This window comes from Struthio camelus, chromosome 19, assembly GCF_040807025.1.
Source record: "Struthio camelus isolate bStrCam1 chromosome 19, bStrCam1.hap1, whole genome shotgun sequence".
Lineage (NCBI taxonomy): Eukaryota > Metazoa > Chordata > Aves > Struthioniformes > Struthionidae > Struthio > Struthio camelus.
The window spans coordinates 9065670-9087597 of record NC_090960.1 but is presented as its reverse complement, the minus strand read 5'-3'; the positions used below and the strand labels follow the sequence as shown (position 1 = coordinate 9087597).

At 62.5% G+C, this 21928-nt stretch overlaps 1 protein-coding gene across 2 annotated transcripts; it reads left to right on the top strand.

Moving 5' to 3' along the window:
• Positions 1-713: 713 nt before the first annotated feature.
• On the top strand, positions 714-21760 carry QRICH2 (glutamine rich 2). Of its 2 annotated transcripts, XM_068913287.1 has the most exons (21): positions 714-1628; positions 2139-2530; positions 3031-3537; positions 6076-6180; positions 6851-6922; positions 7963-9886; positions 10362-10456; positions 10868-10968; positions 11237-11351; positions 11509-11760; positions 12869-12991; positions 13097-13171; positions 13599-13763; positions 14475-14596; positions 17453-17518; positions 18184-18285; positions 18833-19036; positions 19117-19255; positions 20328-20415; positions 20684-20800; positions 20886-21760. In XM_068913287.1, exons 3-21 carry the CDS (start codon positions 3085-3087, stop codon positions 21071-21073), a joined length of 4506 nt encoding a protein of 1501 aa, XP_068769388.1. In that variant the 5' UTR covers positions 714-1628; positions 2139-2530; positions 3031-3084; the 3' UTR covers positions 21074-21760. The 2 variants fall into 2 exon arrangements, with proteins under 2 accessions (XP_068769388.1, XP_068769387.1); XM_068913286.1 differs by lacking the exon at positions 2139-2530 and having other exon boundaries at positions 20684-21760.
• The last annotated feature ends 168 nt before the right edge of the window (positions 21761-21928 follow it).

Sequence of the window (21928 nt, the reverse complement as noted above, 5' to 3'; positions counted from 1 at the left end):
GACGCTGGTGGGACAGCAGGTCCCTAGGGTTGGGGAGGTGAATGGCTTTGCAGGGAGCCTCTCTGCAGAATGACGCTGCCTCAGGGTTCACGACTTTGGGTGTGCAACAGAGGCAAGGAGCAGAGGATGCTGGCAGGCTGCTTTAGGAATGAGTGCGGGCTGGGTGCTTGTCTGACACGAGGTGGCAGCAGGAGCCAGCGCTGGCAGCAGGGAGAAGAGGGGCCTGCCAGGGCTGGCTTGCCCAGGTTGTGCCCCCGTGCACAGTCCTTCTAGCAGGAGCTTTAAAAGTGGTTATACAGAGATGGAAGCGTTTGCAGGCGATTGGTTTCTGTCTCCGCCGTGACAGCTTTGTTGGAGAAGGCGCCCCGAGCAGCAATTCAGATTTGTTGGCCGAGGAAGGTGTTCGAAGGAGGTGTGTTGTGGTCCGGGGCCCAGAGGATTTTGCTGCTTGTAAAGCAGGTAGGAAGAAACAAAATGCAATAGTGCTTGAAAGCTATCTGCTAGGATTTGGGAGATTCTGCTTCTGTTCTTGAATGCTGAAGTCCTCCTGTGCCATCTTTGGGTAATTTGTTTCATCTTTTAGGAGAAATAGGAAAAGTCGTCTAATGTGCAGCTGCAGTGAGGATCCTCTCCCTTGATGCTGATGAGTCATTCCAATGTTTAGTCAGTGCCTGGCACCATTTGTTCACTGTGAGATTAGAGATCGCCACAAGCTCTGCAACACAGACGAAATATTTGACCCAGCAGAAGTGGAGGAGAGGAGAGAAGATGCCTAACTCAGGGGTCTGGATTTGGCCTGTGCAAAGCTGCTGCGAGGTTTAGGATGGCATGATACCTACCCGCTCCTGCGCTTCTCGCCACTGCTCAGGCCTGGCTTGAGATGTCTGAGTCCAGACGTTTCTCCAGGAAGGACCGAAGAAGGTCAGTTCCCTAAGTGTCCTTGGCAGGTCGTGCGTGGAGGAGATGAGGCAGAGGAGGGTGATCAGTTTTCTCGCTTGCTCCCACTGGCTAGTCACCAAGCAAGGGAAAGCGGGTGAGCTGCAGAGGCGCGCGGGCCACGCTGCCCCGCTCCTGCCAGCCCGCGGCATTCAGCCCCGAAGCTCAAGACCCCAGGACACCAGGCTTCACCCGCTCTGCTGAGCACAACTTGGGATCAGCTGAAAAGGATGCAATTTCTCGACTCTTTGCCGCTTGGTTTCAAACCCTGGCAGGCCCTGGCCTGAGGGTCACAGCTCCTCTCTGAAAGGTGAAAAGCCCTTGGCCAGTTTTGAAGGCTAAAAAGCGGTTCCCGCTTGCGCTGCAGGGCCCAAGCGCGCGGGTTTGCAGGTGTTTCCGTGCTCGGGGTGCCGACTGCTTCTGCGCATCTCGGTTGGTCCTTGAACCTGACCCCTTGTATCCTCAGAGCAGCGGGGAAGGTGGACCTGCCTCTCCTGCCTTCGGGCGACGCCTGTGCCACTGCGCGGCCCGGCTTGGCCACGGCGGCCGCTGGGTAGACGTTGCTGAGACCTCCCCCTTCCACCCCGCCGGGAGCCGGGCCCCGCTGCCCTCCAGCAACCGCCGGGGTGACTCATGGTCCCACGTTGAACTGACTAACGGGACCGGAACAGGCTGAAGGCGTTTTTCCTCAGGTGGTTTCCGCCATGCGAGGCCGCGGTCACCCTGGGGACAGGGGGGAGCTGCTCTGCGGCGCCTGGCCGCGCTCGGGCTGGGCTGCGAAAAGCGCAGTGCGATGCTCGCCGGGTCCGCGAGGGCCGGGGCGCCGCGGCCCAGCAGCGCTCAGACCCTGGCCTGAAGGCGCCGCGGGACGACGGCAGACCGAGGCCCTGCCAGAAGCTGCCGGCCGGCAGGGGAGCGAGCGGGGGGGTGGCAGGGGAGCGAGCGGGGGGGTGGCGGGGGACGCACCCGGTGGCGGGGCCGCTGCCAGCTGCTCCTGGTGCCTGGGTAAAGGGAGCGGCCGAAGCGCCCGTCCCGCTCGCCGCCTCCGCCCCGGGGGCTCGCTTCGGCCGAGGCTGCGTGGCGCGGCGCGGCTGAAGGCCTGCAGGCAAACAAGGAAGTTGAAATAAGCCTTATTGAAAATCGTGCGTTTGGGCATTTGAGGGAGCCTGCAGGGGTCTGAGACTAGGCAAAACCTCTCCTAGGAAAAGCATCCCCCCCCCCCCCCCAGGAAGACAGCTCGCCGAGTGCGCTCTCCTCTTTCCGACTCCTGAACCAGCTTGGATTTGTATCAGCCACGAGCTGCCCTGAGTCAAAAATAAGTTGGAAGAGGAGATGGGGAATTGTGATGCACTGGATCCCGTCTGCCAGGCAGGATGGTGCCCTGATTTAAGGGAAGCTGGGGACGTTCCCTGCAGTGCCACGTCCAGGGGAAGGGAGCTTTTGTCTTTGCAGCTTTGTGTTCGTGCTGACTTCTCTCAGCCTGCCTGCTGGGGGACGGAGCCTGGGCTGGGAAAGGGGCAAGGGGCCGTCTTCACGGAGGAGGGAGAAGGAAAATATTAAAATTCCGATATCTATCCGTATACGGATAATTACGGTATTTGTCCGTGTGCGGATAATTACGGTATTTGCCGGGAAAGGGGGGGGGGGGTCCTCGCGTAGCAACCGGGAACGCTACATTGTATCACCGCGAGGCAGGCGTGTAAACAACGGCACGTGGGCAGCGGCCGCGGCCAATGGGGCGGCGGGGAGCGGCCGGGGCGGCCAATGGGGAGAGGGAGGGGGCGGGCTCAGAGCGCGGGGCGGGGCGTGCTGCGGGGTCGCTGGTGCGGGGTGCGGGGCCGGGGGGGGCCCCGGGGGGCGGGTTGGGGGCCCGGGGGGGCCCGGACCGTGCCGGCCGGGGGAGGTGGGACGGAGACGCGCAGTCGGGAAGCTTTGTCCTCCCAGGGGGTACCCCCATCATTTTGGACAGTTTAACCAATTTCCCTCGGATTAGCAGCAAGGAGGAGGAGGAGGAGGAGGAGGAAGGCTGCAAGCCCTTCGGTCCATCCTGACCCGCTCCGAGCTGAAGCGCTTTATTTCCCCCCCTCCCCAAAGGTCGCGCTCTGCATTTTCGATAGAAGAAGGTGCCGCTGGAGGCGGGAGGCTGCCATGGCGCCGATCAGCCTGTACGAGCTGGCGGACCTTGCCATCGGGACGCCCGAGGTCGGAGCCGTCAACTTCAACGCCCTCCACAGCCTGCTGCACGCCATCCTGCAGCACCTCAACCTGCAGGACGTCAAGACGGAGGTGCGGGAGGAGAGCCTGGAACCGCCCCCAGCGCCCGCGCCTCCGCTGCAGAGGGCCCAGCTCTTGGAGAGGGAGAAGGCGCTCTGCGCCACCTTGGAGAAGAAAGTGAACGGGGTGGAGGTCCAGCTGCAGGGCATGGGCCAGCAGCTCCAGGAACTGGAGAAGCAGATGGCCACCCTGGAGACGTTGCCTTCCGGGATGGACCTGCTGGAGAGGACCAAGAGCAGCTCGCAGACCACCTCTGTGGTGGCCGACATGTGGCAGATGATGCAGATGAAGAAAAAGATTGAAGCTAATGAAAGCGGCGTCTCCAAGGTAAAAGCTTGCTCAAAACAGAGCTCCAGAAACCCCTGCTAAGGCGACCTGGGCAGCAAGGCTGTCCAGGAAGCACCAGGGTGAGGGCACTCGATCCTCCCCAGTTCATGCTTTATCTGCCCCCAACAAGACACTTCTCCTTTCTCTGCGGTCTACGCTGCAGTTTAACTGTCCTTAAAACCTCGCCTAATCCAGACCTCACCAGAGCAACAGCTCTGTTGCTGACTTATCTCCAAGGCTTGGGGTGAGCCACCTCCCCCCTCCGGCTCTCCCACCGTGTAGCGCTGAACTCGGCGTCCTCATTTGACCGAAGGTTTGGGATGCTCATGTCGGAAGTGCTGGGCAATAACACAGACAGACCAGGTTTTTCCTGAAGATCTGTTCCATGTCGATGAGTTGTACTCGGCTGTGTTGGGGAGGCCGGGGGAGATTGCCACTCGATTGCCCAGAAAATCAATAATAGCCCGTGTTATTTCGCAAAACTCGAGAGCCCTCTAACATTTTTTCCAAGTCTTAAGCAAAAGCCTCTAGGAGATTAAGTCAGCACATGTAGCTGGAGGGAAATGGGGCATTTTGATAGTGAGCAATTTTAGGTTACTAAATTGAACAACGAGAAGGGGAAATACTGTTTTGAACACCAGGACCCCTGTTCGTCGCCTCTCAACACATCTCACGTGCTGAGGTTTACCTTGGGGTTGTGAGTTAACTCATTTTCCAGGCATGACCCAGGGGAAAAGTACAGACAGCAACAGAAAAGCCTGTTATGTGGTTCTGGTTACGTCTCTGCCTGGCTGCAGGAATGTTATAAAAGCTTCTCTATGCCAATTATTTCCCTGGCAGCAGTAAAGGAAGACCTTGATTGCTGCTACTGAATTAGAGTGGGGGCCAGAGAAGGACTCATCCCTGCTCGATGTCTGTCATGGTTTTGATAAAGAGCTCTTGTGTTCATCCCTCCTCTTCTGCCTAGCGATGGTCGAGCCTGCCTTGACCTTGGAGCTATTATGCTCCTTGGTAAATAATCTCTGTGATCTTTGTGGCAGCGGTGAAATCCAAGCTGGCCCTGTGTTGTGAGTTGCGTTGGGCTTTACTGAGGGAATGGGTTGGAGTTTCAGGGAGGAAGAGATGGGAATGAAATGCTGCTTCCAGTTGCACCATGTCCTTCCTGTGTTATCTTTAGAGAGTCCTAACGGGTCTGATCCGGTTCTTCTTAAAAGCGCCAAGTGCGGGTAGGTCCCGTTCACTCCCACGGACGGGTTTCTCAGCGCCTCTGAAGATTCAGTCTGGCTACAATCTCCTTCCCTCCATTTCCCCCATGACCTGCAGGCAATGTACCTTGTCTACTTTGGGGGTTATTGAGAGGCTCAGTGAGCACTTGATGGTCCCCATCTCCAATAGCAAATCCCCATGTGTTGCTGGACGGTCACCTCTGATGTCCAAGGTGGACTTTCCCCCAAGGTTGCCCTCTGTGGTGGTTTTCCAGTGCCATCACCACACCGTTCCCCCACCAAGTTGGTATCCGGTGCTGTATTTAGCCCGGAGCTGGTAGTATCCTCCCTTCCCAAGAGGCTCGTAGCCAAACCCTTTCCTCGTTGGGCTGTGTAGGACATGACACGAGTGTTAGGAGGTGACAAGTGAGGCCATGAGTGCCATTTCTCCAGCCAGAGCATGCTCACTCACCCCTGCTGCTGGTGGTACAGTAGGAAGATGATCTCCTCCATTTAAGCATGACTTCGAATGCTGCCACGGGAGGTAGAAGGTGCCATTGAGTGAGCCAGTGGCCACAGGATGGGGATCTGACAGAGGAAGAGAGCCAGTCCTCAGGAAAGGCTCTGGGGTGGCAGTGGTGGCCCTGACCCTTCAGCAATGAGGGCAGAGCAAGACCCATGCAAGCCAACAAGCCACGGGCTGGCGTGTCTGGAGGAAAATGCCAGTGCCACATCTGTGTGGAGGTTGCCCTCAAAGGGAGAAGGGTGGTGGGACCTTAGGGAGACCCTGGCATGGAGCAGGCAGCTCCTGCACTCACCTGGCCTTGGAGCATGTCTGTGCTTGATCTTCTTGCTTCGGTAGATGCGGTTGCTGGTAGTCAGTCGTCCCCTGGCAGGTTGCGTTTGAGGGGGAGGCAGCGTCTCTCTGCCCTTTGGATTAGCTTCAGCAGCCTTGTGTTAAGCCTGGCACAGGCAGGCAAGAGGCAGGCAGGTCTGGATTTGTCCCTGCTGACGTGGCTTGTGCAATGGTCCCTGCTGGTGCCTGGTTCCCCCAGGGAGGGTTCTGGGGTCACTGGGGAGCTGCTCTCCCTTCTCCCTGTCCTCAGCTCTCGACGGTGGGGTAAATCCCCCTATACAGGGTCGGCCAGCCTAGCCAGGTCTGCCTCTTGGCACGGCCGGTCGGATCCCCCTGTTACCTCCTTGCTCTCTGCAAACGGAAGGAGGGAGTAAAGGGGCCGGTATCAGGAGAGAGCAGAGCCATCGCCATCCTCACTCAGCCTGGCTGCCTCCCGAGCGGCCTCGCTGGGCTCACAGCACCTCCTCTCCCTTCCAGGCCATGGCTCTCTTCCAGGACCTCCTCACCGAGATGAGCAGGGTGAAGGCAATCCAGCTCCACATGGAGGAGGACATCCAAAGGATCAAGGAGCTGCTTGGCTTGGTGAGCCTGCGCCGGAGCCCATGGGATGGGGCTGAGCCGGCTTCTTCATCGCTGTGCCTCTTCACGTAGCTCCGCCACCGCTGCGCTCAGCCCAGCCCCACGGGAGCATTTCGGGAAGGGGAAGGGGTGTCCCCCTGTGCGAGGGCGTCGTGGTGGGAGCCAGCATCTCCTCTCCCTGCCAGCATTGGAGGACGTGGCTGGGGGGAGAAGCCGCCCCACGTGCTGCCAAGTGGGGACTCAAGCTGGTGTCAGCGCAAGCTCATCCAGGACACCCCTGCCAGGCCCAGGGCAGAGCGCAGCCCGCCTGGCCCAGGGCTGGAGCCCGCGTCCCTCCGTCCGCCAGTGCTGACTTACCCCGTGGGACCTGGCACTGTCGGAGGGCAGAGACGGGACCGCTGCTGGGGGTTACCGTGTCCCGTTCACAGAGCCCTTCCTGCATGTATTGACCAAAGCGACGCTAATGTATTTTTTTAATTAAAACAACATGTGGATGCTGGGAAGGAGGGGAGATAAGGATCTCCTCAGTGTAACACCGCCCCGTTCCCCCAGGCACGTTGCTATACAGTGTCTCTCTGTTTTGTGCCTAAGTTAATTTGCAGGTGCCCCCTTGAAATCCACCTCCCTCCGCTCACACGTCCTGACAGGCCTCTCTCTCCTTGCCCCTGTCCAGGTGACACCCCGGGATGCTGCCAGCCAGCCACCGGGCCTCCTCCGCGACCAGGCAAGGCCGGACAGGGACATGGTACGTCAGTGAGCGCGGCTGCGCAGTGGCACACGTCCCCGTGCAACAGCTTTGCAAACCGGAGCTTCGCTGGTGCCTGTAGCTTCCCCTCTTCCACTTCTCCCCTCCCCGGCTCCTCTGAGAGAGCTACACCCCAGCTCACCTGTGTCAGGGCATGATCCTGAATGGAGCTGAGCAACTTTATTGGGAGGTATAGAGCAGCAGCTGGAGGTGGTTTGCGTCCACCACATGGTAGTGGAGCTCCTCGCCACAGGCTGGTGCATGTACTAAATGTTTACATGCGCCAAAAAGCACCTGGACACATTCGCAGGAGACAAATCCATCTGGGGCTGTGATATATGCATCTTTGGAGGGTTTTGGTGGAGGCTTTGGTAGGCACTTGCCCTGCTCTTCCCTGCACATCGCAGTCAGAGATGGGATGCAGGCACAGGTGGGTGCAGGGCAGCTCTTCTGTTCCTAATTTACAGTTTCAGTGTGTTTTCTGCTCAGAAAAGGCCACATTTAGAGCAGAGGGCACTGTTATCTCCCTGAAGGCCTAGCTGCATGGACAACCTGTGACAGCCCACTCATGGGCAAGTAAGCAGCAGAAACCCCTGGGGGTGACCATGTAATGCTCGTGTCCTTGCTCGGCACCGGGCAGGACACTCGCTCACCACCCTCCCGTCGAGAGCGATGCAGGGGCAGATCAGGCATTTGGCACCACAAGGAACTCGGTGTTTGTCAAATCCCGCTTGGGCTGCTGCTCCCGTGGGCAGGGAGATGGGTCTGGTCCAGCAGACCTGGACAACCGAGCCCATCGCTAGAGAAAAAGTAGTCTGACATTATTTAAGATGGATTCACTAGGGTTTTTTCTGATTCCCCCAGATCACCTCCTGAAATGACTCTGGGCCTTGGGCTCTCGTGAAATACTTGCACACTGCTGAGTTTGGCTCCTTGAGAGGTGGTTTTGGGCTGGGGCTAGGGGCACTACTGGCAGGGCCCGGCCGAGCTGGAGGTGGGGGTTGCCCATAACCTTGCTTCCCTTTTCCTTTTGTTTTCAGGAGGCCAAAACGGGCCGGTCCTTCCCTGGCAAGCCCCCCAGTGCAGCTGCTGAGGCCTCGGGGATCCAGCCCAGCCCCAGAGAGGGGACTCTGGGGACACAGCCTGACTCCCTGGGGACACGAGCAGGGATGCCAGGAGCGCCAGCCACCCGGACAGGGCCTCCTGTGGCTAGGACAAGGGCTTCTGACACCAGTGCCAGCAGCCTGGGGGCACAGCCAGGGTCCTTGGGCACTGGGGCCATCACTGCAGGGGCACAGCCAGGGTCCCCTGGCCCTGGGGCCACCATCACGGGGGCACAGCCAGGATCTCCTGGTACTGGGACCACCGTCACGGGGGCACAGCCAGGGTCCCCTGGCACTGGGGCCACCACCACTGCAGGGGCACAGCCAGGGTCCCCTGGCACTGGGACCACCGTCACGGGGGCACAGCCACGGTCCCCTGGCACTGGGGCCACAGTCTCAGGGACACAGCCAGGGTCCCCTGGTGCTGGGACCACCGTCACGGGGGCACAGCCAGGGTCCCCTGGCACTGGGACCACCGTCACAGGGGCACAGCCAGGGTCCCCTGGCACTGGGGCCACCACCACTGCAGGGGCACAGCCAGGGTCCCCTGGCACTGGGACCACCACCACTGCAGGGGCACAGCCAGGGTCCCCTGGCACTGGGGCCACCACCACTGCAGGGGCACAGCCAGGGTCCCCTGGCACTGGGACCACCATCACGGGGGCACAGCCAGGGTCCCCTGGCACTGGGACCACCACCACTGCAGGGGCACAGCCAGGGTCCCCTGGCACTGGGACCACCATCACGGGGGCACAGCCAGGGTCCCCTGGCACTGGGGCCACCACCACTGCAGGGGCACAGCCAGGGTCCCCTGGCACTGGGACCACCGTCACGGGGGCACAGCCAGGGTCCCCTGGCACTGGGGCCACCACCACTGCAGGGGCACAGCCAGGGTCCCCTGGCACTGGGACCACCATCACGGGGGCACAGCCAGGGTCCCCTGGCACTGGGACCACCACCACTGCAGGGGCACAGCCAGGATCTCCTGGTACTGGGACCACCGTCACGGGGGCACAGCCAGGGTCCCCTGGCACTGGGACCACCATCACTGCAGGGGCACAGCCAGGATCTCCTGGTACTGGGACCACCGTCACGGGGGCACAGCCAGGGTCCCTGGGCACTGGGGCCACAGTCTCAGGGACACAGCCAGGGTCCCCTGGTGCTGGGACCACCGTCACGGGGACACAGCCAGGATCTCCTGGTACTGGGACCACCATCACGGGGGCACAGCCAGGGTCCCCTGGCACTGGGGCCACCACCACTGCAGGGGCACAGCCAGGGTCCCTGGGCACTGGGGCCACAGTCTCAGGGACACAGCCAGGGTCCCCTGGCACTGGGGCCACCGTCACAGGGACACAGCCTGCACCTCCAGGGGTCCAAGCAGGAGGTGCAAGGGTTCAGCCAAGACCCCTTGGCAGCAGACCCAGCCTTTCTGACACTCAGATGGCCCCCCCTGAAGCCAGACTCAGTGCTCCAGGGGCACGGACCGATGCTCCAAGCCTTGAGGGTGGCCGTGAGGCTTTGTCCAGCAGACAGGGTGCCCCAGCAGGCTCCCCTGCAGTCCAGCGTGGCCCCTTGACAGCAGACTCCACTGCAACAGCCCACCAGCCTGAGATCCCCTCTGGCACAGACACCAGGCCCACATCCTCTTTGCAAGAGAGGACCACACCAGCCATGCCCTGGGAGTCTTCGGGCTCACCTAGCGCCTCCAGCCACCATGCAGAGCTGGGTGAGGCTCTCCATCAGGTCGGGCAGCTCAGCAGCCTGTACGCAGCCTTGAAGGAGCAGGTGGCCCAGCTGGAGCTGACCAAGTGTGACCGAGCCGAGCTCGAGAAGCTGCGTCCGCTCTTTCTGGAAGCAGGTAGGGAGCCCTCCTGGGGCCAGGCAGTGAGGGGCACCCAGGGCAGGTCGGATGTGACAGGGGGCCTGTGCCCTGGTGCTGGGGCATCCCATTCGGCTGTGATCCTGAGGAGGAGCAGGGCTCTTCGCAGCCGCGGAGGCTCAGGGCAGCACTCTGCCAGCAGTGGGTGGCGGGTGCCCATCTCCCGGGCTCTGCCCAGGGCGCTGGTCCCACCGCTGGGCCTTTGCTCTCATTGGGATTGCTCCAGCACGTGGCACCTCCAACTCCTCCCCTCAAAGCAATCCCCCAGCTTTGCAAACGTCTGGACTTGCTGGGATGGATGGGACAAAGTGAGGAGCTGGCAGGGGAATGTCTCCCCCGGCGGCTTGGGAAAGCCTGAATGTGTCGTGCAGTCAGGGGTTAGTCGCACCCAGAGGCTGAGTCCAAGTGAAACCCACTCGCCAGTGGTGCCTTCCCTTGGGCTACTTCTTTTTAGACCAGAAGAGCAGCCCCAGCATCCTAGGTGACCTCCTGGACCAGGTGGCCTCCCTGCAGACCGTGGCCAATGACCTGCAAGGGGAAAAGGCGAAGGTGAGGGGACAGGGATGCCACTGCCAACCCCGTCTGCTCGGCTGCAAGCGCTCCCCCGAGCAGGGACGCCAAGCATGGGTGAAAGGCCTGGCTGTGGTGGGGGAGCTGGGCAGAGAGTGGAGGTTTCCGTGGGGTGGAAACCGCTCCAGGTGGTTTCTGTGGGGCTGGCAGTGGTCCTTTTGCCCCATGGCCCTTAGAGCTGGGCACAGAAGGGACCCCAGTCTGGCAGAGCCACACACAGGAGAAGGTGGCAGTCAGGCCCAAAGAGGGCCAAGCAGATGTCCATTGCTGCCAGGGCTGCTTTAGGCCTTGGGGGGGGGGGGGGTGGGCAGGGAGGAGATGGCCATGCCACCATCATGGGGAACAGCACAGGGCCGGTACCCTGGCTCTGCACCCTGACATCGTTCCCAGATCAAACAGCTGCAGAACGTCATCGAAAGGATGGCGGTGGCAGGAGCTGACCAGAAAGCGGAAAGCACCAACCAGATAAACCTGCAGTTAGGTTACCTCAGGTAAAAGAAAGCCAGAAGGTTTCCTATACCCTGCTCTGGGGACTTGCCCTCAGGGCTGGAAGGGAGCCCTGGGCACAAGGGGGTGCGAGTGAGCTGGTCCCCCAGGCGGCTGCTGGCTGGGTGCTGGCTGCCTCTGGGTGCTCAGGGGTGCCAGAGGCACAGGTTGTGGCCGGGCTGGTGGGGCTGAGTTGCGCTGGGCTCAGGGTGGGTATCGGTGCACCCCTCTCTGACGTGACCCTGCCCATCACTCCCCTGTGTCGCTGGGCAGGTCCATGGTGCAGGAGATAGAGAAGGAGCTGAAGGAGCTGAGAGAGAAGCAGGACGGGGCCAAAGCCAAACTGGAGCAGTCGGTGACCGACGTGGCTGACCACCTGCAGGAGCAGGTTGGGGGACCAGAGGGATGCAGGGGGCTACATTCCCATCAGGGTTGTCTCAGTGTCCTCCCACATCCTGGCTTTGACCTGCTGGGCTGCTCCATCTCCGGGCTCGTTGGCCTCCGCTGTCCCATCTCAAACCCAATTCCCTCTGCCTTTGCTCCAGCTGGACAAGCTGAGGTCTGTCATGGAGAACATGATGGCTTCATCTTCAGCCTTGCTGTCAATGAGCATGCCAGCGAGCCCGGAGCTGAGGCAAGCAGAGGCGCAGGCCACGTGTCCGGCCTGCAGCCTGGACGTCAGCGAGCAGGTCAAGCAGCTCTTCCAGCGCTACGAGCAGCTCCAGCACTTGGTTAACTCCTTTGTGGCGCGGCAGGCAGAGATCAAGGCGGTGAGGCAGCTGCCAGCGAGGAGCCAGGTAGGGAGACGCCAGCATGGAGTAGTGGAGGGCTTGGAAGGGGCTGCCGGTCAGTGCTGAGCTCTTTTTGCTTTACCACAGGGGAGCCCCACACTGCTCCCCAAACCGCTTCACATCTGGGTGTTTGTCAAAGCCAACAGCATCGAAGGAACAAAAGCCTTAGGGCAAATGTTGTCCTGGTATCACCAATAGCTCATGGTCATGGGCTGAGAAATGTGGGTCTGGTCCTCCCTCTGCCCGCAGCAGGGTTGTCTCTAACCCAGCGGGCTGCTTGGCTAGAGTTGAAGATGGCTTCTCGGGGCAGGAGGAGAGCAAGACACAGAGTTTCGATGGCACTGAAAGGGGCTCTAGTTAGGGGTGGTTATACCCATCTGAGGTGTAAGGATGTCGCCCTGTGTGGTGGTAGATCCGAGCAGCTCGTGACAACTCTCCATGCAGATGTTTAGAGGGACAGTATCAGTATCCATCCTTTGGCGCAAAGGATGAGCAGGCTCTGGCCTGCTCTGACAGGTCCTAAAGAACAGCCCATGATCGAGGTGAGGAAAACTGCTCCTCAGGGAGTGTCAGGCTGCTGTGGTGCCACCCAGCGCGCTGCGAGGACACGCCAGTGCTGTGCTGGGCATCCCAGTCTCAGGCTAGTTTGGATGCTGCCTGCGCCAGGCTGGATGCCGGCGTCCTTTTCCTCCACAGTAGCTTACAGATTTCAGTGCCTTGGATCCCCACTTTGTGACCCAGAGACAAAAGTCCTCACTTGAGCTGGTTTCTCAGGAGACATTTTCCAGAGTTGTTTGTGCTTGAGTGGCAGGGGACGCTGCAGGGGATGGGGGAACAACGCTTCCATTCAGGCTGCCGTGGTCTTTGCCATGGAGGTGGCACTGGCAGCTCACTCTGTGCCTCAGCGTGATCTGTGTCCCCCACTCCAGGCAGGCAGGGTAGCACCTGACCCAGCGGTACTCAGGTTGGAGACCGTGGGGCAGCTGGTGCCTGTACTAGGTATTGGGTGATCTGCAGGGATCTGACCTTCTTCCCCGCGCTGTGCTGCCTGGCACAATGGGCAGTGAGCGACCTGTTGCACAACGTTATGTTGTTGTCTTCCTCCACAAAACAGGACGAGGAACTTCTGAAGCACATCCAGGCCACCATCCTGCAGGTGCAAGAAGACTGCGAGAAGCTCAACTCCGTCACGGGCGATCTTGTGGATGACCATCGCCAGAAGCAGAAGGATATTGAGGTGGGTGGTTTCAGCCCCCTCCAGACAGAAGCGTCTTTCAGGCAGACCCTAGGCCCTCTAATGCTATGGCTGAGCTTTATCTTTGGGTGTCTTGTGTGTTTAAAGGCTCTGTTCCAATCCCTGGAGAAGTTGGAAAAGGAGAAAGCAGACAAGGAGGATCTGGTGACAGAAATCAACGTGGTAAGATGTCAAAGCAACCCAGCATCAGCCAAGGTGGTCATAGGCACCATGACAAATGCACGTTACCCTTTGGGTGCTTGATGACAGAAGCAGTGTGGCAGGTACGTGGGGAGGAGGCAGAGGAGAGAGGATTTCCGGACCTGCTGCAGGTTCCTGGCTAAGTCGCTCCACCTCCCCGCGCATCCCTTGGGCAGGCAGCGGTGGCACTAAGCCTGCAGAGGGCGAGCGGTGAGACGGGCTGTGTGCCCGTAGCGCGTTCAGACTCACTCATCCGCAGCACTTCGCAGTGCCCTAGGGCAGGGCCAGCCCTGCCAGGAAAAGGCCGAGGAGAGAAAGGCCAGGACACGCCATTCTCTGCCAGACGCTGCAATTCTGCCTTTCCCTTTTTACCTCAGTCCATCACTCTCCTTTCTTTCCTCTTTGCTAGAAAGCAGATAAAGCTGCCCTGGCTGGCAAAGTCAGTCGCATCCAGTTCGATGCAACCATGGAGCACCTGAATAAAATGATTCAGGACATGCTGGACAGGATCACGGGTCAGGAGCAGGACTGGCACCAAATCCAACAAAAGCTCATTGAAGAGATGGACTCCAAGGTAAAGTATATCTTAGCAGCAGCCTCCTGCCAGCTCTCGTGGAGGAAAAACCTCTGCCAGGTTTGTACCGGGGCTGGATGCTGCTTCTGCCAGAAGTGCTGATGCTTCAAGCATGACATGCATGACGTTTTCCTGCCCCTCCTAGGCAGAGGGACTGCCTTTCCTCCTCCTCTCCCGCATCCCTTTGCTTTTGGATTTGCACTGTGCTGATCCGGAAGGCTTTTTCCTGATACATGCCCTCCCTTCCTGACAGCTTTTTGGAGTTGTCTGCTCTGCCCCAAAAAGCTGTTAACCTCGTCAGTGAGGGAGGGGGTAGGAGAAGGGCTTCCCATGGTGGGAAGAGCACCAGCAGGCTACGCTGCTCGCTTGGTTGTGTTTTGTCCCCTGCAGACCCCACTGCAAATTGCCCAGGGGACATCCTGGTGTGCCACTCACACAGGTCCCTGCTTCCACCACATTGGTTGCACCCAACTGTGTCGGTAGGGTCAACACCAAGCAAGCCCGGGGGGATATCTCAGTTCATCAGCTAATCCCAGCCGCATGAAATGAGGTCCTCCAGGGTCTTGCAGCCTCTGCCACCAGAACAGAGTACCCACCAGGGGACTGCGGCAAGCACATGGTTGTGGCTCCCTTCCTGGTCCCTCCAAAGCCTCGGGGGCCGCGGTGGTGTAGCCAGCGACATGGGTCACTGAGGGCCTGTCCTGTCCGCAGCTGGACCGCCTGGAGCTGACGCCGTTCCGCCAGCGGCTGGAGGAGCGCTGGAAAAGCCTCCTGAAGCAGCTCCAGGAGAAGGCACCGCGGATGGAGGCTGATGACGCGGCTGGAATTAGGAAGTACGTTCACTGGGAGCAGGGCTGGGGGATACTTGCAGCAGTGAGGGCAAGGGGAGCCCCGTTCCCTCCAGCGCTCGCCGTCAGCTCCTGCAGTGGCCACGCCGCGGTCGGAGGCACAGCTGCCCCCAGACCCAGCTCGGCGTGGGCAGGGGCTGAGCTGCCGGGGCAGGATCCTGGGCAGGCTGAAACCCTGCGGGCTCACTGCTCCTCAGCCTTGAACTCGCTAGATTAAAGCAAGCTCACTTACGCCTACGTGCGTTTCGTCCCTGCCTTGGACCGTGTCCCCAGGGGTTCGTTCCACCCTGAAGCTGAACCAATTTAACGAGTGTAACTTTGTCATGCAATAATGATGCTGATGTAATGGCTGGGCCTTCACCGCTCCAGCTCATCTTCTCAAACCAGTAGTGAGCAACAGGTTCCTAGCTGTTTTAGGATAATGCTCACGCCCTCGGTTTTAAGGGAAAAGCCTGCAGCTATTACAGTGTTGCAGCAGAGGCATTACTACCTCCTGCGGAGGTGGTGTGCATTGGTGTGGCTGCTGTTGAAGCAAGGACGTTAAAAAGGGGACTATTTTGCTGCCCGGCACCAGGCACGTTGAGGCGAGGAGTACCTCCGGCACCCTGCAGGGCAGTCCTCTCCCAAAATTGTGGTATTGATGCAACGGCTTTCTTAGGCAAGGGTTGTGGGGGGAAGCGGCTCGTTCCCCCCGGTGGGGATGCAATACAGGAGGTACAGAGCTCGGTTTTGACGTGCCCTCCTGGAAATGTGCAGGGGTGTAATTAATGCCGCTGGGGTGTAGGAATCAGTGTGAGGCCCGGTGCGGAGAGCAGGTGTGAACACGTGTGTGTTGCGCGCCGTGCCTCTGCCGGGGGCTCCCCGCCGCGGCCGCGCTCCCAGCACGGGCATGCAGAGGCGGCCGCGGTTCGCAGCGCTGCTGAAGGCGCAGAGGAGAGCAGGTGGCCGAGCCCCCAGGGCAGCCGTGGGAAAACTCATCGTAAAAGTGTAGGAATGAAACCCTGAGCGGCAGGAAGTCCGCTTGGGAGGGGAGAGATCCCGGACGCTGCGGCATCGGACTGAGAGAGGCCGGGGCTTTGCTGCTGCTTGAGAGCAAGAGAGAGGCGGCGTGGTGCAACCACAGCGGGGAAGATGGACTCGAGATCTGTGCCTTTCTTGCCCAGTTTTGTTGCATGCTGCAGTAAAGCAGCCCTTAAACCTCCTTGCTGCCTCAGTTTACCCCGTCAGTTGCAACCCAAGTCACTTCAAGAGACGTGCTGGCGCTGGCGGGTGCTTTGAGACCTGAGGACAAGAGCTCTGCAGCTCAAGGCAACGCGCGGGGGGTTCAGTTGGGATTTGCCTCTGCCAGCAACACCGCGCCGTTCCCCCAGTGCGAGGTGGGAAGTGGAGGCCGTGGGGCATGTCCACGCACGGACGGCGCAGAGACACGAACCGGCCGGTCCTGCCGAGCCCTGCTTGCTGGATCCAGCCCAGCAGCCTGGCGGGGTGCAGGGGTTAGGCAAGGCGCAGATAGCATCCGACCGCCCCGAGCACCCTCTTCCCAGCCCACGCACGGGCGCGTGCATGCGCGCTGGCTCGCCGGCGGCCGCCGAGCCTCCTCGAGAAGACAGGGCAGGAATTTAAGCAAACAGCCCCAAGAGCAGGCATGTCTCCTGCGGCAGCAGCAACCAAACGGCAGCAGCATCCGTGTCTTGAAATGCTGGGGGCAGCGGGAGAGGCGCCGCTCACTCGCTCCCCGCCAGCCCGGCTCCGCTCCTCCTTGGCTTTCAGTGGAGATGCCAGCTGTTTTTGCACCCCTTCCCCCCTCAAATTTCATCAGTGCTTGAGGTGGCAAAAGCTGTTCCAAGCCTCTGGGCACAGGGGACACACTTGTCCCCTGCTGTCCTCCAGGCAAGGAGTATCGCAGCCTGCGCCACGTTAACCCTGGCCCTGTTCCCAGGCACGTTAGGAGCAGGAGCAGAGCCAGGTTCCCAGGCACCCGCATGCAAATGTTGCATGGGGGGATTAATAGGGACGGGGCTGCGAGGGAAGTGTCACCTGCCCCGGGCTCAGAATAGGCAGGAGGAGCCGGGGCTGGCCGCTCGGCGGCCACGAGCCGCCGGGGCCGGGGCTGGGGTGCTGTGCGGGCTGGGGGATGCTGCGCACCGTGGGAGCCCCTCCTGCCCCGGCAGTGCCAGCCTCAAACGCAAGATGCTGTAAGAGGGAAAGGGAATCGTCCGTGCGGTGTAAATCCCACGCCGGAGCTGTGCTTTTACTGCAGTCGGGGATCCGTCCGCCCCAGCGTTTGCTCCCAGGCAAGGGACCCGCGGCAGCACAACTGGGCCCAGCAAGAGATGCAGCAAATTGCTCCTTTTGTCCACGGCAGGCCCAACACCTGCCGGGTTCAGAGGGATGGGGTACTGCGGGTGCCAGCAGGAGCTATTTCCCATGGTGGTGGGGTTTTTAAGGGTGTTCTCCTCACCCTGTGGATTCTCCTGTGCCTAATACAAGGTTGAGCTTTTCCCAGCTGTGACCCCAGGAGGTCTCTCCCCCATCCAGCCGCCTTGATTGGTGAAGCTCGTAGCACCTCGATGCCTTACAGACATCTCCCCTCAGTCAAATGGGGCTGAACTCAGCTGGCTGGGCCAGGGGACGAAGGGAGGGAGAGACCTGTGGGCTGTGTTTCCATGGGAAGCCAGGCTCAAAACCCAACAACGGTTACCCTAGCAAAGGCCATAACTCTCTAGAAACAGGCGTCCAGCACTTTGCTCCTGCCTCTGAACCTCTTTCTATGCTGTCTCCATGCTGGCTGGACTTTATCTCGCTTGCCAGGAGCTCACTGAGCTGTTTTTTCCTCCACAGGCAGCTGCTGGCTCACTTCCACTGCGTGTCCTGCGACAGGTCCCTCAACATGCTGGTGCCTGGCCCGTAAGTACCCTTGCGAGCACAAGGACCTGGCGACTGATGGGTAGAGGTCTTTTACGTGTGAGATGGGCATAGATGGGTACGGGGCACGTGGGTTAGGGCATCTCCTGCTATGTCCCTCCTGCTTGGCCTTGCTGGACTTGCTGGCATAAGGCGCCTGGGCCAGGCTGGGGAGGCTGCACAGACAGGAGCGTCGCTGGACGGCAGGACGGACGGGGAGGTGCTACGAGGCAGGTTGCAAGCCTGCGAGCTTCCAGCCACCCCCTTCCGTGCCAGGCACAGGGCTCGCTCAGCTCCTTGGAGGCCAGAGCGGTCACCAGTGACTTCCACCGGGGAGGCAGCAGCCAGCGGTGCCCACGCTGGGTGGGAGAGCCCGGGTGGACGGGTCTTGCTGTGGCCTGGAAACTGGGTCCTTTCCAGCCGGGGCCTCTGTGTGCACGAAGGAGGGAGCGTGGGACAGAGCCCACATCGCGTTAAGCCCCTTTTCTGCTCTGCGTTCGCCAACGGCACGAGCCCAGCGCGGCTCAAACCACGGGAATGAACCCAGCGGCAGCCCCGAGCCATGGGGCGGCTCCGAGGAGGGGGCCCGGCTGTCTCGGTGCCGGTGCCGAGCCCCAGGGTGGGTCATTCCTCCGGCGGCCCGGCCACTCCGCTCCTGCCCTCCGCAGGCACATCCTGGCCATCCCATCCATGCCGGCGTTACCCTCGCGCCACTCGGTGCGGCCCCACACCGTCTTCGAGCTGGAGCAGATACGGCAGCACGGCCGCAGGTAGGGGCAGGGGCACCGGGTTGGGGGGGGGGGGACATGGGGAAAAGGGACCCGTCCCCGTCCCCATCCCTGTCCCCTGGGTGCTGCCAGCCTGGGTGCAGGGCAGCCCCTCTCCTTGGACTGCGGTGTTTTCTGGCCGAGATTCACAGGGGCAGCGAGCTCTCCCGCCCCTGCGCTAACCCCTGTGGGCCACTGCCCGGGTCGTCCCCAGCGGGGACATCGGGACCAGGGTGCTGTTACAGCCCCACTCCCACGTGCTCTGCTGCACGCCGTCTGGCCCACTTCTCCGGCTCAAGGGTGCCGAAGCCATGTGTGATGAGTTGTGTCCGGCCTCAGGCTGGCGTCATACAGCTGCCCCAGCCTGGGCCGTGCCTCTTGTGAAACAAGTCCCCCAAATTAAGAAGCTGGGCGCTACCCCAGGCAGCAGAGACAGCTCCGCTCCCCCGGCCTCGTGCCCCCTGCTCTTCGGGGTCCCGCTGCGCCTCCCCCACAGCTGTGTCCCCATCACCCCCCCGGTCACGCTGTCACGGCTTCTCCTTTCCCGCAGCCTGCGCTCGGGCCCGGCCGGGCCTCACTCGCCGCTGGACGCTCTGCTGCTGGACCGGGGCGCGCAGAGCCTGCGCTGCGCCCACGACCAGATGGCCAGGGACATCGAGAAAGTGCAGCTCCACTACGGCGGCAGCACGAGAGCCAGCAGCCAAATGATCAGGGACCTCCTGCAGCTGCCGTGCCTCGGCCCCGCGCACCGACGGTAGGAAGGGAGCCGCGAGAGGGACGTAACCCCCGCGGCCCCTTCCCTGCCCGCTGAGCCCCCCGTGCCCCGTCCCACAGGGAGCGGGCGGCCGAGTGCGGGTACCTGACCGTGCCACGGCACTGCGGGGGCCGGCACACCCTCACCCACCCGCTCCAGCGCCTCGCGCGCTGCGTCCCGGGCCAGCTCGAGCCCAGCGCCGTGCTCACGCTGATGAAGGTAGGGACCGGCGACCGGGGGCCGGGGCGGGGGGTCGGTGCGTTCCCGCTGCGCGAGGAGGCGGCGTCGTGCTGGGGGAGAGACTCTGCGACGGATCCAGCTCTTGCAGAGTACCCGAAACACCAGTTATTTCGCCTCCATCCTTGAAAGCTGGTCTACGTCGGGCTCAGCTGTGCTGAGTCCGCGCCGCTTTTGGGGCCAGGTGGATGCTCCCTGTTCAAGGCCCAGCCAGGGCGCCAAAGCCACAAACGTGTGATGAGTTGAGTCTGGTCTCAGCCAAACATCCACACGAAAGCAGCCCATGCCCTCTCGGACGGGATGCCGAGGAGCCCGGCTGGGCGTGCGGTGCTGAGCCGGGGAAGGGCCGGCGGGGAGCCGCATCCCAGCTCTCGGTGCACGACCAGCCGGGCGCTTTCCCTAAGGCAGCACCTGCTCTGCCGCTCCGATTCCTGCGCCCCGCTCGTTGCACAGGCCGGGTCATTAGCACTGCAGAGATTACGACTTGTTAGGGGGTCCCAGGAGTTTCTGTCGCCTTTCCGAGGCCTGGGAGCAGAGGGAGCATTTCTCGACAGCAGCTCCGCCTGGATCAGTAACCGCGGCACGGCGAAGCCCGGCTTCCTCGCTCCTCGGGCCGGAGCCGCTGCCAGATCTGCCGAAACGGCACGGCGCTGCTGTCCGCCTGCATGAGCTGGAGGCTATTTTTGGCTTCCCGCTGCCCAGGGGACCGTGCAGCTTGGCCGCGTCTCCTCCGCTGGGTCACCCCGGGGACGTGCAGAGGGAAAGCCCTGAGATGGGGTGTCCTAAAATGAGCCTCCTCCGACCTGTCCCACCAACCAGGCCGGGGGGGGGGGGGGACCCTGCCTGCCCCGCGCCCTCCCGCCGGCCCGCGTCGCGGCCGGCAGCGCTCGGCGGCCCCGGCCGAAACGGGCCCGTTTGAGGGAGGGCGCGGGGGAAGCCCCGCTCGCGCCGGCGCCGCCGCTCTCGGCTCCTCGGCGCCCTGAGAAGCCAGCCGGGCGCTTTGAGCCGGGTTGGCGCAGCCGGAGCTGGCGCCGCTCTGCGTCTCCCTTGCCAGCACGACGAGATGGAGCTCTTGGGCCAGGACGGCCACATCTACAAGGGCCGGAGGGCCACGCGGCTGCCTGCCATCGCTGGGAAGGACGGTGAGGCCGGGGGCAGGTTTTGGGGAGGGATCCGGCGGGGCGGGCAGCGCGCCCGCAGCCCCCCGGGGCTCGCCGGGACGGGTAACCCTTCCCGCGTCTCCGTGTGCTGCCCGGAGGCGCTTCAGGGCAGGGAAGACGTGCGCACCCGCCTGCGGGAGATGCTGCCCGGTGCTTTTGCACGGCCGCGGCGCTCGGTGACCCCCTTCCCCTGCCCCGAGCGGGGAAACCCTCCCTCCCGGCCCCGTCTCACCCGCCTCTCCCCTCCCAGGCTCGCCGAAGAAGACCAAGCTCTCCGGCGCCTCGTCCCGCAGGCCCTGGGCCGCCCCGGACGCCGGCCCCTTGCCCTCTCGGCCCCAGAGCGCCTCGTCGCCGCGCAGCCCCCCGGGTACGGCCGCCCGGGGCCGACGGGACGGGCTGGAGCGGGCCCCGGGCGTCCCGCCAGCGCGGTCACCTCTCCGCTCTCGCCCCAGGCACCGCCAGGTCAGCCGAGTGCAGGCCAGCGTCGTCGCGCGGTCCCCCCCGCCACGCGCCCGGCACCCCCCAGCCGCAGGAGGAGGCGAGGGACGCCCCTGCAGGAGAGAGGGACGGCGGGCCGCCGGCCGAAATCCCCGCCGAGGCGCCGAGCGGGCGAGCAGCCGGCCCCGAAGCCGAGCAATAAAGGGCACCGGGAAGCCGCGGGCCGGCGCGGCTGGGAGCGGAGCGTGAGCTGGGTCCTGCCGTCTCCTTCACAGCATCCCTCCCCCGGGCATGGGCAGGAGGGGGGGGGTCTTGCCCCCCCCCCCCACACCCAGCACCGGGGATCCGTGAGCGGCTTGGCAGCACTTTGCAGAGACCCAGCCGAGCTCATCACGCGTCCCCGCCTCGCTGCCCCGGGGCGCTGGGCACCACCCCCCCCGAAACACCCGGGGTCCCCCCGCCCCGCAGCCCTGGCGGAGGAGCCGGCCGGGAGCAGCGCCGGCCTCCGCCCTCCACCTTTCCCCAGCTTTCGGCAGCAGGAACCGCGACCTCTTATTCATCGCTGGCCACGTCAGAAGCTGCCGGTTTCTTTACCTAAACGGCGTTTTATGGGGCCTGATTTATTGCCGCCGGGAACCGCAGCTGCTTCGGTCGGGGCCGACCTGCCCTTGATCTGTTTGTTCGGAAAGACTTGGGGAGTGTTTTGTTGTCCTTGGGGGCAGGGGAACCGGAGCGCCAAGGCAGCCCGGCGTACAGCGGGGCTCTCCCCGAAACGGCCCCGGTCCGACCCGGGCGCCTGGGGCGCGGACGTGCCCCCGCGGCCCCCCGGCCCCGCGGGCGCCGCCTGTCCCTGCCGGGCGAGCCGGGTCGCTCAGCCCCGGCGGGAGCAACCCGCGAAGGCGGTGCCGGGCGCCAGCGCCCCGGCGGTTCGCTTTTGGGCCAGCTCGACTTGGCAAAAGTGCACCCCCCCCCCCCCCCAGCGGCCGCCCCAGCCCGCTGCTTTGCCAGGGCGCAGCCCGAAGGACGAGGGCCGCCAAGCGGATGTTCCCATCTGCAA

Bases quoted from the DNA above. Each gene is read 5' to 3' on its own strand.
- QRICH2 (XM_068913286.1), top strand. From the start codon at position 3,085: ATGGCGCCGATCAGCCTGTACGAGCTGGCGGACCTTGCCATCGGGACG. The intron at 11,761-12,868 runs GTAGGGAGACGC...TCCACAAAACAG, and splicing joins AGCTGCCAGCGAGGAGCCAG to GACGAGGAACTTCTGAAGCA. The intron at 19,256-20,327 runs GTAGGGACCGGC...CTCCCTTGCCAG, and splicing joins CCGTGCTCACGCTGATGAAG to CACGACGAGATGGAGCTCTT.